The sequence below is a fragment of the Bufo gargarizans genome, chromosome 5, assembly GCF_014858855.1.
Source record: "Bufo gargarizans isolate SCDJY-AF-19 chromosome 5, ASM1485885v1, whole genome shotgun sequence".
Taxonomy (NCBI): domain Eukaryota; kingdom Metazoa; phylum Chordata; class Amphibia; order Anura; family Bufonidae; genus Bufo; species Bufo gargarizans.
In genome coordinates, this window is record NC_058084.1 from 279259175 (window position 1) to 279278987 (window position 19813).

Genomic DNA, 19813 nt, shown 5'->3' on the forward strand with positions numbered 1-19813 from the left:
CCCTTTAAGCAAAGGGTCAACAGTCAGGGAGCTCCATCCCTCTCCCATTGGGGGGCTGCTGTGCCTTTGCAGCCCCCAGACAGGATGGGGTGACAGAGGGAGGGAGCTCCCCACCTTCCCCTTCCCCATCTGCTCAGTTGTGGCAGACGGGGAAGGTTCCCATGGCAACAGGATGCCTTCTCAGGCGTCCTGCTGTCCATGGTGCTGAACAGATCTGTGCTAAAGGCACAGACAAAGTGTAAGTAAAATACAGTACAATACACTATATAGAAAAAAAGAAATCATTGTGTAAAAATTAAATAAATAAAAAAAATTGTATACATATTAGGTATAGCCGCATCCTTGACAACCTGCTCTATAAAAATACCACATGATCTAACCTGTCAGATGAATGTTGTAAATAACAAAAAAAGGTGCTAAAAAAGCTATTTCTTGTAACCTTGCCTCACAAAAAGTGTAATATAGAGCAACCAAAAATCATATGTACCCTAAATTAGTACCAACAAAACTTCCACCCTATCCCGTAGTTTATTAAATGGGGTCACTTTTTTGGAGTTTCTACTCTAGGGGTGCAACAGTCTAGCAAAATCTGCCTTCCAAAAACCGTATGGCACGCCTTTCCTTCTGCGCCCTGCCGTGTGCCCGTACAGCAGTTTACAACCACATATCGGGTGTTTCTGTAAACCACAGATTCAGGGCCATAAATAATGTGTTTTGTTTGGCTGTTAACCCTTACTTTGTAACTCAGAAAAAATTGTAAAATGGAAAATCTGCCAAAAAAGTGAAATTTTGAAATTGTATCTCTATTTTCCATTAATTCTTGTGGAACACCTAAAGGATTAACAATGTTTGTAAAATCAGTTTTGAATACCTTGAGGGGTGTAGTTTCTTAGATGGGGTCACTTTTATGGAGTTTCTATTCTAGGGGTGCATCAGGGGGGCTTCAAATGGGACATGGTGTAAAAAAAAAAACTGTCCAGCAAAATCTGCCTTCCAAAAACCGTATGGCATTCCTTTCCTTCTGCGCCCTGCCGTGTGCCCGTACAGTAGTTTACGATCAGATATGGGGTGTTTTTGTAAACTACAGAATCAGGGCCATAAATATTGAGTTTTTTTGGGCTGTTAACCCTTGCTTTGTAACTGGAAAAAAATGTATTAAAATGGAAAATCTGCCAAGAAAGGGAAATTTTGAAATGGTATCTCTATTTTCCATTAATTCTTGTGGAACACCTAAAGGGTTAACAAAGTTTGTCAAATCAGTTTTTAATACCTTGAGGGATGTAGTTTCTTAGATGGGGTCACCTTTTTGGAGTTTCTACTCTAGGGGTGCATCAGGGGGGCTTCAAATGGGACATGGTGTCAAAAAAACAGTCCAGCAAAATTTGCCTTCCAAAAACCGTATTGCATTCCTTTCCTTCTGCGTCCTACAGTGTGCCCGTACAGCGATTTAAGACCACATATGGGGTGTTTCTATAAACTACAGAATCAGAGCCATAAATATTGAGTTTTGTTTGGCTGTTAACCCTTGCTTTGTTACTGGAAAAAAATTGATAAAAATTGAAAATTTTCTAAAAAAATTGAAATTCTGAAATTTCATCTCTTTTTGCCAATAACTCTTGTGGAACACCTAAAGGGTTAACGACGTTTGTAAAATCAGTTTTGAATACCTTGAGGGGTGTAGTTTTTAGAATGGGGTCATTTTTTGGTGGTTTCTATCATGTAAGCTTCACAAAGTGACTTCAGACCTGACCTGAAAAAATTCCAAATGGGGTGGAATTATAAAAAATAAAAAAAATCCTCCACAGCTTTATGGATTTTGTTATTACAGCATTACCTACGCAGTAAAAATAACATGTTACTTTCATTCTACTGGTCAGTATGATTACAATTAGGCTTGAGCAAATCAACCTTCAGATCACAGATACGAAGTCGATTTGTACAAATACTTCGATTTTAATGCTGTTTCCATACAGCATTAAAATGTATTGGCTCCCAAATGTGCGCGAGACTTCGGTGAATACTATCCTACTTTAAAAACAATTTAAAATAGCAATCCAAAGTGGGCTGTAGTACCAAGGTACCAGCCAGTACCAAAGCCCACATCGGATTGCTATTATATTGATTTTAAATACACAGATATGAATACAGTAGGAACGAACTTTGGCTCCACGGAGCCAATACATTTTAATGCTGTACAGAAACAGCATTAAAATAGAAGTATCTGAATAAATTGACTTTGTATTTATGATCCAAAGATTGATTTGCTGAAGCCTAATTACAACGATACCACATATGCATAGTTTTTCTTGTATTTTAATGCTGAAAAAATAAAAACTGGAAAATAAAACTTTTTCTTTGCATCACCCATGATATCTTTTTTTATTGTTGTATGTAATGTATTTTTATTTGAGGGAAAGGAAGGTGAGTTCATTTTTATGTTTTTATTTTTTAAATATTTTTAAAAACGTTTTTCTTTTTTTACACTTTTTAATAGTTCTCCTAGAAGTCTATAATAAGTAATCATTAGATTGCTTCTCTTATAGAATCCAATGGACTAGCAGAAGTCTTCATAGGAACTCATTTTCAGCAGCCTCGTATCACTCAGGAGGACTAAGGCTACCGCACACTACATCGATCCTCAATCTGAGGCATCTGAGGGGTTAAATGTGTGCGATCGACGTTATCATCGATCACATACATTAGCCCTGAGTGCCTGCTGTTTGAAACTGCCGCATATACAAATATATATGTCCGTTGTCAGGCCTTTAAATATGATGCACGCTCGTGAATGCAGCAGGTGCCATATTTAAAGTCCCAACCGCCGACATATACATTTGTGGGGTGATTGGAAACGGGATAAAAGACTCTTTTTATGCGGGCATGATAGTGACAAAAATCCTCTTGCTATGATTGTCACACAATTAGCCTTTTTGCTACTTAGGGCTCATGCACATGGCTATAAGGCCTCTTGCACACAGACGTTGTGTATTCGTTCCGTGCATTGAGGACCGCAATTTGCAGTCCCCAATGCACGGGCAACATCTGTGACGTGGCCGGGACGGCATCGCGACCCATAAAAAAATTTTTTGCGATGCGGAGGCATGGACAGAAACACCACGAAAGCACTCCGTAGTTCTTCCGTGGGGTTCCGATCCGTGCTTCTATTCAAGTAAATAGGTCTGCATCCGTGATGCCGAGTGCACACGTTTGTGTGCAAGTGGCCTAAGTGTTTTGCTGTCCACAAATCACGGATCCATAAAACACAGATACCAGCCAAGTGCATGCCACTAGTTTTGTTTTTACGGCTGCAGAAATGTTATATCCTTGTTCGGAAAAATGGACAAGAATAGGAGATGTTCTATTATTTTTTGCGGGGCCGCGGAATGGTCTTATGGATGTTGACAGCACAAGGGTGTGATGTCAGCATCTATTGTGGCCTCACTGAGATGAGTGGGTCCACATCCGATCCACAAAAAACATGGATCGGATGCGGACCAAAACTACAGCCATGTGCATGAACCCTTAAACGGAGCCTGTCAGCATTTTATTTTATTTTTTAATCTTTTTTTATTTTTTTAACTTTTTTAATCTGGTTGTTTAATAGAGCCATGCAGTACACAAACAGATTTTTTGAGGGGAGATATTTGTTAATAATATGTACGTACAGATTGGTAAATTACATATGCATAACACAGTAAATGTATGATTTGTTACAGATACCTGCAAAAATGAAAAAAAAAATGAAGAATCAGATAAAGCAGGAGCTCAAAGCGACAAGTCACATGAACGAAAAAGATTGTGAGCTGATAGCGGATCTTTGGCAGCTCCCCCTTAAAAACCGCTGGGAAGTTTACAGGTCCATTAATGTTGTTTTGCATTTTAGTTGAGAGATTTAATATCACTATGTGCCACCTAAGGGCTTGTTCATATCTGAATTGGAATCTCCGTTCAGGTGCTCAATCAAAGATTTCGTCAAACACAGGGGAGAGAAACATCTTGCAGGATTTTTTTCTCCGCTGAAAATTCAGAATCCCAAATGGAAATCAAATGGACTCCATTGTAGTCAATAAGATCTGTTTGTTGTTTTACTTCTTTACTGGGGCAGAACAATAGAAATAACAATGTTGATGTGAACTCAGCCTTAGGCCTCATGCATACTACCGTGCCGTTTTTTGCGGTCCGCAAACCGGAAAAAACGGAACCCGCAATTTGCGAAACGGAACGGGCGGCCGTCAATATAAATGTCTATTCTTGTTCGCAAAGCACGGACAAGAATAGGACATGTTATATTTTTTTAGAGGGGCTGCGGAACGGAGCAATGGAGGCGGACAGCACACGGAGTGCTGTCCGCATCTTTTGCAGCCCTAATGAAGTGAATGGGTCCGCATCCGAGACGTTTTTTGCGTTTCTATATACGGTTAATTTATTTCAATGATTCAGCAAAAAAAATGGAATGTACTCTGTATGCATTCTGTTTCCGTATTTCCATTTTTCCATATCGTTGAAAGATAGAACATGTCCTATTATTGCCAGCAAATCATGTTCCGTGGCTCCATTCAAGTCAATGGGTCCACAAAAAAACAGAACACATACGTAAATGCATCCGTCTTCCGTATCCGTTCTGTTTTTGCGGAACCATCTATTGAAAATGTCCAGACCAATTTTTTCTATGTAATTACTGTATACTGTATATGACATATGGAAAAACGGAACGGAGAAACGGAACACAAACACAACAGAAACAAAAAATGGAACCACGGATCCGAAAAAGCAATACGGTCGTGTGAAAGAGGCCTAAGGTACATGCAAACAAACGTTTGATGTTCCTGGAGGGATACAACAAATGAAAAAGGATTTAGGAAAACTAGAGGAATGGTCAAAAATATGGCAACTAAAATGTAATGTTGATAAGTGCAAGATAATGCACCTGGGGCGTAAAAACCCAAGAGCAGAATATAAAATCAGTGATACAGTCCTAACCTCAGTATCTGAGGAAAGGGATTAAGGGGTCATTATTTCAGAAGACTTAAAGGTAGGCAGACAATGTCATAGAGCAGCAGGAAATGCTAGCAGAATGCTTGGGTGTATAGGGAGAGGCATTACCAGTAGAAAGAGGGAGGTGCTCATGCCGCTCTACAGAGCACTAGTGAGACCTCATTTGGAGTATTGTGCTCAGTACTGGAGACCATATCTCCAGAAGGATATTGATACTTTGGAGAGAGTTCAGAGAAGAGCTACTAAGGCTGCTTTCACACTAGCGTTCGGGTTTCCGTTCGTGAGCTCCGTTTGAAGGAGCTCACGAGCGGACCCGAACGCAGCCGTCCAGCCCTGATGCAGTCTGAATGGAGGCGGATCCGCTCAGACTGCATCAGTCTGGCGGCGTTCAGCCTCCGCTCCGCTCGCCTCCGCACGGACAGGCGGACAGCTGAACGCTGCTTGCAGCGTTCGGGTGTCCGCCTGGCCGTGCGGAGGCGTGCGGATCCGTCCAGACTTACAATGTAAGTCAATGGGGACGGATCCGTTTGAAGATGCCACAATGTGGCTCAATCTTCAAGCGGATCCGTCCCCCATTGACTTTACATTGAAAGTCTGGACGGATCCGTCCCAGGCTATTTTCACACTTAGCTTTTTTTAGCTAATATAATGCAGACGGATCCGTTCTGAACGGAGCCTCCGTCTGCATTATTATGGGCGGATCCGTTCAGAACGGATCCGCCCGAACGCTAGTGTGAAAGTAGCCTAAACTGGTACATGGATTGCAGGATAAAACTTACCAGGAAAGATTAAAGGACCTTAACATGTATAGCTTGGAAGAAAGACGAGACAGAGGGGATATGATAGAAACTTTTAAATACATAAAGGGAATCAACAGGGTAAAAGAGGAGAGAATATTTAAAAGAAGAAAAACTGCTACAAGAGGACATAGTTTTAAATTAGAGGGGCAAAGGTTTAAAAGTAATATCAGGAAGTATTACTTTACTGAGAGAGTAGTGGATGCATGGAATAGCCTTCCTGCAGAAGTGGTAGCTGCAAATACAGTGAAGGAGTTTAAGCATGCATGGGATAGGCATAAGGCCATCCTTCATATAAGATAGGGCCAGGGGCTATTCATAGTATTTAGTATATGGGCCAAATGGTTCTTATCTGCCGACACATTCTATGTATATATTATGCTGTTAGCAAAATGTTGTCCATAGACTATAGTGCATTTGCAGCCAAGAATAGGACACGTTCTATCAGAACGGACATATGGATGCGGAAAGCACACAGATGTCTTCCATGTTCTGTTCTTGGCTGCAAATGCAGACAACTGACCCACTAAAGTAAAAAAAAAATGTGGATGTCGCACAAACGGTAATTGTGTTTTGCAGATCTGCGTTTTGGGGACTGCAAAATACATACAGTCATATGAATTTAACCTTAAAGGGGTTCTGCAGTTTGTTTAAACTGATGATCTATCCTCTGGATAGATCATCAGCATCTGATCGGCGGGGGTCCGACACCCGGGACCCCCGCCGATCAGCTGTTTGAGAAGGCAGCGGCGCTCCAGTAGAACTCCTTTAAGCAGCATTCACGCAAATATGTCACTCACAGCCATGTCCACTTTGCAGACCACAAACCGTGGATCAAAACACCAGCACCGGTCATGCATGCCTCACATCATGTTGCAGACCACAGACCTGGAAACACAGAAGCCTTCCATGTGCTTCCGGGTCTGTACATCCGCCACACAAAAGACAGGACATTTGGCCGCATCTTGCAGATCACAGACCCATTGAATTCAGTAGGTCCGCACCGTGATGCAAAGCGCACATGGCTGGTGCCCGTGTTTGCAGATCCGTGGTTTGCGGTCTGCAAAACAGACACTGTGGTGTGAATGCGGCCTTAGTAAAAAACATTTTTTTACATATCTAACATATTATTTTGTTACAGATGCTGGAGATCTAAATATTTGCATGATATTCGAGATGAAGTATTTACAGTAGAAAACCTATACCAGATAGTGGTAAACAGGATGACTGAATTAAGAAACCAAGAGGATCTGCTAATACTAAAAGAAGCTGACATTATTGGCATGACTACCACAGGTTAGATGTAGAATCAGAGTTTATTATGATTTTGTTGTTTTCTTAGTCAAGGTTTAACAAATAAGCTTTAATATTTATATGTATTTCATTGAAATTTAGGTGCAGCCAAGTTTCGAAAGTTGCTCCAAAATGTCCAGCCTAAAATTGTAATAGTAGAAGAAGCAGCTGAAGTTCTGGAGGCTCACATTATTACTACACTTAGTTCCAGCTGTCAACACCTCATACTTATTGGAGACCATCAACAAGTATGTTCTGAAATATTTATAAAGAAATTCTAAAGAAGCCAATAATGTATTTCAAACTATAGACGTTATGGTTTATTATGATAATTTGATGTAACCTACTAAAAAAACACAGTAGAATCATTTTCATAGCTCATCTATCAGGCTGGATTCAGACAGGCCATTTTTATTTCTGTGATTAATATATATGAACAAATGGGGGAAAAAATTCTATTCACTTCTGGCATTTTGGGGTTTTGGGATTAGAGCCTTTTTGTGAGGGCATATTATTTTGTTTGAATTAACTCAAAATGTTTTAGGAATTACAACTTATCCACATATCAGTCATATTAAATAGTGAGTGGAAAAAACTGCAGAAAGGCCTCTTTCACAGTACCGTATGGCTATTTCAGTGTTTTGCGGTCTGTTTTTCACGGATACGTTGTTCCGTTTTTTGTTTCCGTTGTGTTTCCGGTCCGTTTTTCCGTATGGCATATACAGTATACAGTTATTACATAGAAAAAATTGGGCTGGGCATAACATTTTCAATAGATGGTTCCGCAAAAACGGAACGGAATACGGAAGACATACGGATGCATTTCCGTATATGTTCCTTTTTTTTTGCGGACCCATTGACTTGAATGGAGCCACGGAACGTGATTTGCGGGCAATAATAGGACATGTTCTATCTTTCAACGGAAAGGAAAAACGGAAATACAGAAACGGAATGAGTACATTACGTTTTTTTCGGAACCATTGAAATGAACAATTCCATATACAAACCGTATACGGAGCGCAAAAACGGCCCTCAAAACGAAAAAAAACTGTAGTGTGAAAGAGGCCAAAAGGTGTGAATGCAAAAATGACATCCTTTATCTTTCAAAAAAGCTATCCCATTTCCGACTAGCCAGTGTAGAAAGACATCGCAAAGAGGCTGGTTAGCAATTCTTTACTACTGTATATGCATTATTTAATACTTGTGACCACCCACAGCTTCCCCTCGTGCTAACAGATGGTTGCTGGGCTAACCTTTTTCTTGAGGGAGGGACAAACCCTTTATGGCTTGAAATGAAAATACCTTAATACACTTTGTATTAGGCCTCTTGCACACGAAAATGTGCTGCCCCTGGCCCAGCCGCATGTGGATCGCGACCCCATTCACTTGAATGGGGTCCTCGATCCGTCCGTTCCGCAAAAAGACAAGTTCTATCTTTTTGCAGGACGGAAGAACAGAACGGAACACCACAGAAGTACTCCGTAGTGTTTCCGTTACGTGGCTCCATTCCGTTCCGCACCTCATCTCCGGATTTGCGAACCCATTCAAGTGAATGGGTCCGCATCCGTGATGCGGAATGCACACGGCTGGTGTCCCGTGTATTGCGGACCCGCCGTATGTGGGCCGCAATACGGCCACGGGGGACACACAGTCGTGTGCAAGAGGCCTTAAAGGGGTTTTCTGAGAACTTTTTACTGATGACCTATGCTCTGAATAGGTCTTCAATATCTGATTGGTGGGGGTCTGACTTCCAGGGCCAGGCTTCTTTATCATGGTAAGGCATCTTGTTACTGCACAGGAGAAAAGACCTGTACCTAAAATACACTGATTATGTCATGGTATATCTGGAAGTGAAGAGCCTCCATGCAATGCTCTTTACTTCCAGGTGTACCATGATGTAATCCATGGATGTCAAACTCATGGCCCTCCAGATGTTGCAAAACTACAACTCCCATCATTCCCTGATAGCTGTAGTATGCCCAGGCATGATGGGCGTTGTAGTTTTGCAACAGCTGGAGGGCCACGAGTTTGACATCCCTGAGTAATCCATACATGCACAGGAAAGAGATGCCTTACTGAGCATGAGCTGAAATTCTGGGCCAGGCACACGCAGGATACAGATGCCTGCCCTGTCAGTCTCCAAGGGAAAGGAGCAGCTTACAAGGTATGGAACTTTGGTGCACTGGGGCTGGAGCCCACCCTCAGTGAGCGCTATGAGCATCTCATTAGCGCATTTCTTAAAAGTGATTGTTCTGCTAAATGCAGCCAAAAATGTGTACAAATGTACTGTTTTAATTGTCTGTTCAAGCCTTGCATGGTACTGTACTTATCTTAATATGCAAATACAAGCTGACAGACTTCCTTTACGTTTCAGGTCATCTACCTTACATGGTGGTATGCTTACTTTGAAATCACTTTGTGTGATGTCCGCATCCTTTGCTCCTTTCCTTGGCCCCGCAAAAAAAAATAGCATGTCCTATTCTCGTCCGTTTTGCGGACAAGAATAGGCATTTCTATGCATTACAATGGACGTTCCATTCCACAAATTGTGGCTTACGGTTTTTGCAGTTTGCGGACCGCAAAAAACTAAATGGCCGTGTGCATGTAGCCTTAATATGATGTATTGTCTCTTTCAGCTCCGTCCAAGTACTACAGTATATGAACTGGCAAAAAACTTTAATTTAGAAGTATCAATGTTTGAAAGACTGATCAGAATGAAAATCCCATATGTTCGTCTGGACTACCAGGTAAGACTTTACATTGGAGATTGCAGTTAAATTTGCCCCACCTTTAGAGGCTTTTTTTATTATTATTATTGCATTGTACTTATTTTGAGCTAAAAATATATTTTTTCAATTGGTCTTAATTAAAAATATGGAATCGTTTTTTGTGTACTGGCTGAGATGCTGTAGTAGCAGCTGGAGGATTCTCTGTCTTTTCCTTCATTTGGGGGGATGACAGGCTCCTTATCTCTGCTCTCTGACATTATAAACACTCATTATAGCTCAGTTCTTATCTTTCTGAGAACCGCGGCCTGGATTCCTGCTGAGAGCAGGAGCGCACGGCGTCATGGGTTGCTATGACGCCGTGCGCTCCCTGTTGCTGCCACAGTACAGTAATACACTGGTATAGATCATACTAGTGTAATACTGTATTGCGGCGGCAGCAGGGAGCGCACGGCGTCATAGCAACCCATGACGCCGTGCGCTCCTGCTCTCAGCAGGAATCCAGGCCGCGGTTCCACGGACCGTTCACGGCCGTGAACAACGGCCATGTGCATTCGGCCTATTGATAAGGTTTATTAGATGACCAGCACAAAGTGAAATTGAAAGTACCAGTCACACAGTTTACAATTTATGAAGATTGCAGAATGCCTGTAAAAAGAATTAGTGTAGCTACTCTGCAACTGCAAGTCCACCTCTCCTTGCCCTGAAACAAACAAAACTTGTTTGTGTCAGTAAAAGTTGCACGGGAGCTTCATAAATATGCTGTAAAAATTTCCCCACAATTACATGTCAGACAAGTATTTTGTGGATGTTAAAAGGTGTCTGAGATTATAAAAAATGGGGTAAAGGCAGGCAATTATATAATATAGAAGAAGTATAACTTACCTGTTTAATCTTCTGCTGCTCCAGCATCTATCTTTGTTTACTAGGCTGCTGCAATGATGTCACATCAAAAACTAGTGGCCGCGGCAGCCAATCACTGACCTCAATTATTATTATGATCTAATACATTTCCGTTAATGATAGTGGTGCCATTAGTGGTGCTATGTTACCTGTATGAATGTGTGATCACAGAGGCTTTTTGTTGCTTATTTTGGTCTCAGAGCTAACATCTGAACACTACATTTAGTCACCCTAAAGGGGTTGTGTTACTTCAGCAAAGTTAATACAAGGCGCTTACTGATATATTGTGATTGTACATTTGCTGGGTTGATTCATTTTTCCATTGCATTATACACTGCTCATATCCAGGGGTCACGGCCATCGCTGCAATCCAGCAGTTGGAAAAAGTGGTGGGACCATGGGGGCGCATATAGGCACATATGAGAAGAAGCAGTTGTCCCAGCCACCTCATATCTGTGCTGCAGACAAGCAGTGTACAATGTGAAAAAAAAGCCAGCAAAGGAGGCAATATGAAGAATCACAATACATTAGTAAGTGCCTTGTGATAACTTTGTCTACATGATAAATGCTATTTAGTGATACAAGACAACTCTTTTAATACAGAAAAAAATTACCTTTAAAAATGTCTTGTGCAAACTTGCACAAGATACTTAAAGGGGTTTTCCGCTTTATTCATATTAATAGCCTATACTCGGGCTAGGTCAGCAATATCAGATTGGCAGCTGTTTGAAGAGAAGGCCACGCTTGTGCGAGCGCTGCCTTATCTTCATTGGTTACACCTGTAATTACACCTGCTCGCCGTGGCAACCGCATGTGTATAGGAAGGAGCCTTTCCATAGAAGCGAATAGGACGGCTTAGGTGTAATTACACCTGCTCACCGCTGCAGTTGCAACGGCGAGCAGTTAACAATGAAGAGAATGCAGCGCTCACCAGGCTCCGTGTGTGATCCTCCGCTCTGGACTTGCAGGAGCGCACGGCATTGTCATGATTTATAATGCTATGGGTCTCTGGCCTTTTTTTCCACAGAATCATAGTGACATAAAGCTGTCAGTATGATTCTGTAGAAATAAGGTCAAGGAGAGGCACATGGCATTATAAATCATGATAATGCCGTGCGCTCCTGCAAGTCCAGAGTAGAGGATCACACTCGCACACGGAGCGCGATTCCCACAATGGACTCGCTCGTGTGAAACATCCCTAAAGGTCCACTAGTGGAACTACAGAAATGGTCAAAAAGTACATAAAAACTTGTAAAGCAAATGAAAAATACAATAAACCATGATTTAACAGTTCAGGATTGGCAACATACTCCCCTTCATAACCAGACACGTTTTTTTTTAAACTGTTCTGTTAGGCTACTTTCACGCTAGCGCTTTTGCTGGATCCAGCAGGGCTCAGCAAAAACGCTTCCATTACTGATAATACAACCATCTGCATCCGTTATAAATGGATCCGGTTGTATTATCTTTAACATAGCCAAGACGGATCCGTCATGAACTTCATTGAAAGTCAATGGAGGACAGATCAGTTTTCTATTGTGTCAGATTGTGTCAGAGTTAAACAGATCCATCCCCATTGACTTGCATTGTGGGTCATGACGGATCCGTCTTGCTCCGCATCCAATGACAGAAAGAAAACCGCAGCATGCTGTGGTTTGCTCTCCGGTATAAGAATGCAACCAAACGGAATGGAATGCATTTTGGAGCATTCCGTTCTGTTCAGTTACATCTTGTCCCCATTGACAATGAATGGGGACAAAACAGAAGCATTTTTTTTTCCGGGTATTGAGACCCTATGACGATCACAATACCGGAAAATAGAAACCCTGGTGTGAAAGTAGCCTAATTCAACTCCTTAGCAAACCTTAAAGAGGACCTTTCACCTGTAAAAACAATGTGAACTAAGTATGCTGACATGGAGAGCGGTGCCCAGGGATCTCACTGCACTTACTATTATCCCTGGTCGCCGCTCCGTTCTCCCGTTATGCCCTCCGGTATCTTCGCTCTGTAAGTTATAGTAGGCGGAGACTGCCCTTGTCCTGTGGGCGTCTCCTTCTCCTAGGCTGCAGCGCTGGCCAATCGCAGCGCACAGCTCACAGCCTCGGAGGTTTTTTTCTCCTAGGCTGTGAGCAGTGCGCTGCGATTGGCCAGCGCTGCAGCCTAGGAGAAGGAGACGCCCACAGGACAAGGGCAGACACCGCCTACTATAACTTACAGAGCGAAGATACCGGAGGGCATAACGGGAGAATGGAGCGGCGCCCGGGGATAATAGTAAGTGCAGTGAGATCCCTGGGCACCGCTCTCCATGTCAGCATACTTAGTTCACATTGTTTTTACAGGTGAAAGGTCCTCTTTAATGTAATAGTACGTCAGCAGGGCATTAGAGGTGTATGGAGTGGGGTCATCAACTAATCCCAATCTATATGCGATGAGTTCTGGCTGTGTAATACAGCCAGCACCCTGCCACAATAGCCAGGATCAGAGATAACTCTGATCCCTTTAATATAACCCCTAAGATGCAGCAGTCAATAGCAACTATAGCAACTGCAGCATCTGAGCAGTTAGACAGACAGTGGTGAAATCACAGGCCTCATATATCCCAGGATTGTCATATTAATCTGCTTGTCAAGCTGTGCCTGTGGCAATGGCCTGACAGGTACCCTGGAAAAATCCTATAGACTGCAATAATGTTCTACCTCAGTCGATGGTACAAAAGGTAACATTCAAATCCCTTAAGGAGCTAAAAATTACTGTTGAAAAAAATGTAAAAATGAAAGTTTCTAAAAAATAAATAAATAAAATACTCCCAATTTTATATATAAAAATTAACAAAAACAAAAAAATTGCCTCGTCCAAAAATGTCCAAATTAATACAATCTAAAAATATTCTTTCTGTACAGTAAGCACAGGTAAAACTATGTGTGTGATTCACTATTTTTTGTAACCAGGCCCCTCCCAAAAGTCATATAATACCAATGAAAACTAGGGCTGACCCTGCTAAAACAAGCCCTCACACTGCTCTGTAGATCAAAACATAAAAAAAGTTTTGGGTGTCAGAATATGGTAAGCCTACATTCACATGAACATTTTTTTTTTTCCGTGTCTGTTCCGTTTTTGGCAGACAGGATGCCGACCCATTGGGCCTTAGGCTACATTCACACGAACATATTTTTTTTTCGATCTGCAAATTGCGGATCTGCAGAAAAAAGGATGATGTCCGTATGGCATCCGTTTTTTGTTTTTTTTTGCGGATCCATTGTAACAATGCTTATCCTGTGGTGGGCAAACTTTTTTGTCAACTGAGCCAAGTATCGCCAAAACCACGAATGAAATTTCTTTTGAGAGCCACATTTTTTAAACCTAAAATATACATGTCCTTCTAAAAAAATTAGCATATTGTGATAAAGTTCATTATTTTCTGTAATGTACTGATAAACATTAGACTTTCATATATTTTAGATTCATTACACACAACTGAAGTAGTTCAAGCCTTTTATTGTTTTAATATTGATGATTTTGGCATACAGCTCATGAAAACCCAAATTTCCTATCTCAAAAAATTAGCATATTTCATCCGACCAATAAAAGAAAAGTGTTCTTAATACAAAAAAAGTCAACCTTCAAATAATTATGTTCAGTTATGCACTCAATACTTGGTCGGGAATCCTTTTGCAGAAATGACTGCTTCAATGCGGCGTGGCATGGAGGCAATCAGCCTGTGGCACTGCTGAGGTGTTATGGAGGCCCAGGATGCTTCCATAGCGGCCTTAAGCTCATCCTGAGTGTTGGGTCTTGCGTCTCTCAACTTTCTCGTCCCAATAGCCCACAGATTCTCTATGGGGTTCAGGTCAGGAGAGTTGGCAGGCCAATTGAGCACAGTAATACCATGGTCAGTAAACCATTTACCAGTGGTTTTGGCATTGTGAGCAGGTGCCAGGTGGTGCTGAAAAATGAAATCTTCATCTCCATAAAGCTTTTCAGCAGATGGAAGCATGAAGTGCTCCAAAATCTCCTGATAGCTAGCTGCATTGACCCTGCCCTTGATAAAACACAGTGGACCAACACCAACAGCTGACATGGCACCCCAGACCATCACTGACTGTGGGTACTTGACACTGGACTTCAGGCATTTTGGCATTTCCCTCTCCCCAGTCTTCCTCCAGACTCTGGCACCTTGATTTCCGAATGACATGCAACAGTCCAGTGCTGCTTCTCTGTAGCCCAGGTCAGGCGCTTCTGCCGCTGTTTCTGGTTCAAAAGTGGCTTGACCTGGGGAATGCGGCACCTGTAGCCCATTTCCTGCACACGCCTGTACACGGTGGCTCTGGATGTTTCTACTCCAGACTCAGTCCACTGCTTCCTCAGGTCCCCCAAGGTCTGGAATCGGTCCTTCTCCACAATCTTCCTCAGGGTCCGGTCACCTCTTCTCGTTGTGCAGCGTTTTCTGCCACACTTTTTCCTTCCCACAGACTTCCCACTGAGGTGCCTTGATACAGCACTCTGGGAACAGCCTATTCGTTCAGAAATTTCTTTCTGTGTCTTACCCTCATGCTTGAGGGTGTCAATGATGGCCTTCTGGACAGCAGTCAGGTCGGCAGTCTTACCCATGATTGCGGTTTTGAGTAATGAACCAGGCTGGGAGTTTTTAAAAGCCTCAGGAATCTTTTGCAGGTGTTTAGAGTTAATTAGTTGATTCAGATGATTAGGTTAATAGCTCGTTTAGAGAACCTTTTTATGATATGCTAATTTTTTTAGATAGGAATTTGGGGTTTTCATGAGCTGTATGCCAAAATCATCAATATTAAAACAATAAAAGGCTTGAACTACTTCAGTTGGTGTGTAATGAATCTAAAATATATGAAAGTCTAATGTTTATCAGTACATTACAGAAAATAATGAACTTTATCACAATATGCTAATTTTTTTTGAAGGACCTGTATAGGAAGGAAGCGCATGCTGAAGTGAATGGGTCAATGATGCAGGCTGCACACGGCTCATGCTGAACTGACATACAACGTTTTCCTGTTTTTCAATGCAAGATATAGTAAATTAAAAATATAGCTTGTCCTGCCAAAATAAGCCCTATAAAGCTGTGTGAATGTAAAAGTAATAAAAGACTACTATACTCTAATATCTTTAGCACTCCAATAGAGAATTAATGGAGTGGCAGTGTGTATGCATAACCCATCAGAATAGGGGAACAGGACCATAAGGGGCTTCTAACTTCTAAACTTGGCAGAACCCCTTTAAACACTTCAAAGCTTGTTATTATGTACCTCACTTTTTGCACAGAGGCACACTACAGAAACAGGAAGAGTCTTTCCCAAAACTGTTGCCAAAAATTGGAAGCATACAATTGTCTATAATGCCTTTGTATGCTATATCATTAAACTTATCCTTCAATGGATATGAGGCCTGGCCCAAACAGACAACCCAAATCCATTATGTCTTTATCTCAAATTTTTACAATAGATACTGTGAATTCCTGTAGAATTCGCTGGGTATCTTTTAAACCTAGATTTGTTCCATAACACTGCCAGATAGTGATACATGATTCATCACTTCTAGAGATGAGCAAATTTTTAAAAAAATTCGATTCGGATGGTGCACCGAATTTCCCAAAAAGATTCGATTTGATCCTAATTTATTTGTGACGAATCACATAAAAAAAATTCCTGGCTGCAGAGAGCTTTTATAGTGTTGTAGTACACTGTGCATTGCAGTATCATGCATAGGGAGTCCGCTGTACTAGTGAAACAGTACTGTGAGTCAGTATGACACGCAGATGACAGGCGTCACTCTTAGAATCACTTCACACTTCACTTATTTGGTCAGTTACGGGGCCAGCCAAACAGGTCAATGTTAATGTCAGGTATAAAGAACCATGCAGTGGCCAAAGATTTTACTATAGAGTGAAGAAGCGCACTCCTTTTACACCGTCGTCAGCTGATTCCACATAGATTTTTACAGAGCCTGTTCTGTTACACGCTGAAACAAGTAGTGCCCAGTCAGAGTGGTGAGGGTGGAAACAGCATGAGGAGTCAACACAGTGTCCCAGTCACAAAATGGTGAGGTGGCAACATCATAAGGAGTCAACACAGTGTCCCAGTCACAGAATGGTGAGGTGGCAACAGCATAAGGAGTCAACACAGTGGCCCAGTTACAGAGTGGGGAGGTGGCAACAGCATGAGGAGTCAACACAGTGGTCAGTCACAGAGTGGTGAGGGTGGGAATCGCATGAGGAGTCAACACATTGGCCCAGTTACATTATGGGGATGGTAGAAACCACATTAGCAGTCAAAAAGGTGGCCCAGTTACATTATGGGGAGGGTAGAAACCACATCTCCTTTTCCCCACAACTATATGTGCAGCGCTAGTTGAAAACTAGTGAACAAGACAGACTTCAATGCAGCCAACAAGTGTGGCCGGGGTTTGGCCTGATGAAGCTAGTGTTGTGGTGAAAGATGTTGGGGGGCGTATGCATGTTTTAAACAATTGTTGTCCACCCTAATGCAGCTTACTAGTCTAGCAGTCCTTATGTAGGACACTTCATTCATTCATAGCAGCGTGGTTCAACTAGTTGGCATTTTCTGGCCAGTTAGTCCTTTCAGTTATCAGTCATAGGAGTGTTTGCAGTGTGTGTGCGATGTGTGAATGCGTCTTGACAGCTATTGACATAGTGCCCGACAAGTGTGCTGTGCTGTGTGAGTGGTTGTGCACACTAGCACATTAACCAACTTTATTCAATTAGTCGTTATATCGAACCATTCGTAGTTAACTCGCACTAGGCAATTCACACATTGCTCCCCTATGGTAAAGAGGCGTTGGCAAAATTTACTTATGCCTGTTTCTAAGCGAGGCAGCTTTTCACACTGAGTCTGGCTACACTTGTTGGCTGAATTGAAGCCTGTCTTTTTCACTAGTTTTCAACTAGCGCTGCATATATAGTTGTGGGGAATAAGAGATAGTGCACATCCCTTTTACCCCGTTAGCAACCAAGTTCAGTGCATTTGGGATGGAAACAAAGTGTTTGTTATTGCTCACAGCCGTTTCATTATTATTATGAACAATTAAAAGTGACGTTTTAGCAGATACGTTGTACCTGGGTCAAGATAGGTTTAGGCCATAATTGGCATTGTTATTTTTGCATATAGATACCTTTACCCAGGTCAGGCCCCTTTTGGTAAACAGCATGAGGAGTCAACACAGTGCTCAGTCACAGAGTGGTGATATGGTGGGAATTGCATGAGGAGTCAACACAGTGGCCAAGTGGCAGAGTGGTGAGGTGGCAACCGCATGAGGAGTCAACACAGTGGCCCAGTGACAGAGTGCTGAGGGTGGCAACAGCATGAGGAATCAACACAGTGACCCAGTCACAGAGTGGTGAGGGTGGGAATCGCATGAGTCGTCAACACAGTGGCCCAGTCACAGAGTGGTGAGGGTAAGGGTGGGAATCGCATGAGGAGTAAACACAGTGGCCCAGTCACAGAGTGGTGAGGGTTGTAATTGCATGAGGACTCGCATGAGGAGTAAACACAGTGGCCCAGTCACAGAGTGGTGAGGGTGGGAATCGCATGATGAATCGCATGAATCGTCAACATAGTGGCCCAGTTAGAGAGTGGGCCATGCTGACATCCTCCGGTGGCTTAATGAAAAATTCCCACACCGTTGAGTATGACATTTTCCCCCCACCGCTCCTTGCTGAATGCCTGCTGCCGCTGCCTCTGTGAACCCATGCACCGCTACTTCTTCTGGACAGGTAGGCTCCTGCGTAGCAAGCGGTCTACCCCGGGCACGTTTGGCTACCGATCTCACACTGCAGCCACCCTGCTGACTCACGACCACGCTACCACCCTGCTGGCTCAGCCACTGCCTCACATGCAAGCTGCCACCCTCTTCTCCTGATGATGATGATGAAGCTCCCTCTTCACCCAGCTCCCACGTGCGATTGGCTACAACATCATAATCCACTACTGTCTGCATGTCACTTATGTCACCCTCACAAGTCTCAGGGCCACGTGCCTGACCTCTCGCAACACCAGCTTCCATGTGACTCTCATCGTCGCTACTTGCCCACCTACCGGAGGAAGCAGTGGATCTCTCCTCCTCACCAGTGATGAGCGGCAGGGGCAATATTCAAATTTGCAATATTTTGTGAATATTTAGCCTAATATTTATCATATATTCGCGAATTTGAGAATTTGTGATCTCCAATCATTATTTTCTTGATTGCAAAAATCGGCAATCGGATAATTCGCAATACGAAAATTCGCGATGCGAAAATTTGCAATAAACACTACACCTAAAGTCAAAGATATTGCAGCCTTCTCATTGGCCCACAAGCAAGGAGCAGTGAGAGATCATGGGTACTAATAAAACAATTCTAGAATATTCGTGATTAAGAAGATATAGCACTATATTCTAGATATTCGCGAATTCTCAAAGTGCCAATATTCACAATAAAGATTTGCGATTAGAATATTCGCGATCAACACTACTCCTCACCTGTCTGTCAAACATACTGTACTGTAACATTAACTGCAACTACTGATTGTTGCATCAAATTAAGTGTAAAATAATTTGACCACCCTAAAAGTGTGTAGTGAAGTGTTCTGCTTCAGCGAACGGCGGCCTTGGCGGCTAACCCTTTTCGGGTTACCTGTTCTCGGCCTTTATGGTGTGATCACCTCTAGGATCCTTTTTTTTTTTTTTTTTTACCCGAGGAGCGTGCTTTCTTCATCCGTGCAGCATGCCAGACAACACTTTCACCCCAGAATCAAGGTGAATTTGATGTACTTATATATCAAATAAATACACCCCAAAACTGTTCGTATCAGATTGCAATTTCACACCAGAATCAAGGAGGAATAGATATACTTATATATCAACTAAATACACCCCAAAAATGGTTGTATCAGACTGAAATTTCACACCAAAATCAAGGAGGAATAGATGTACTTTTATATCAACTAAATACACCCCAAAACTGGTTGTATCAGACCGCAGTTTCACTCCAATACCAGAAGCAAGGATTACTGGAATTATTGATATATCAAAGAATGCAAAACAACCTAAAATCTGTAGTAATAGATTACTTTT

General features: G+C 42.3%; 1 protein-coding gene across 2 annotated transcripts in view; it reads left to right on the top strand.

Annotated features, from left to right (window-relative positions):
- LOC122937792 (NFX1-type zinc finger-containing protein 1-like) overlaps positions 1-19813 on the top strand; it is a 226278-nt gene that overhangs the window by 200143 nt on the left and 6322 nt on the right. For both annotated transcript variants that reach the window (XM_044292832.1, XM_044292833.1), the window contains 4 exons: positions 3717-3856; positions 6934-7088; positions 7188-7333; positions 9722-9832. In XM_044292832.1, the coding sequence (XP_044148767.1) occupies positions 3717-3856; positions 6934-7088; positions 7188-7333; positions 9722-9832 (552 nt within the window). The remainder of the gene's footprint in view (positions 1-3716; positions 3857-6933; positions 7089-7187; positions 7334-9721; positions 9833-19813) is intronic.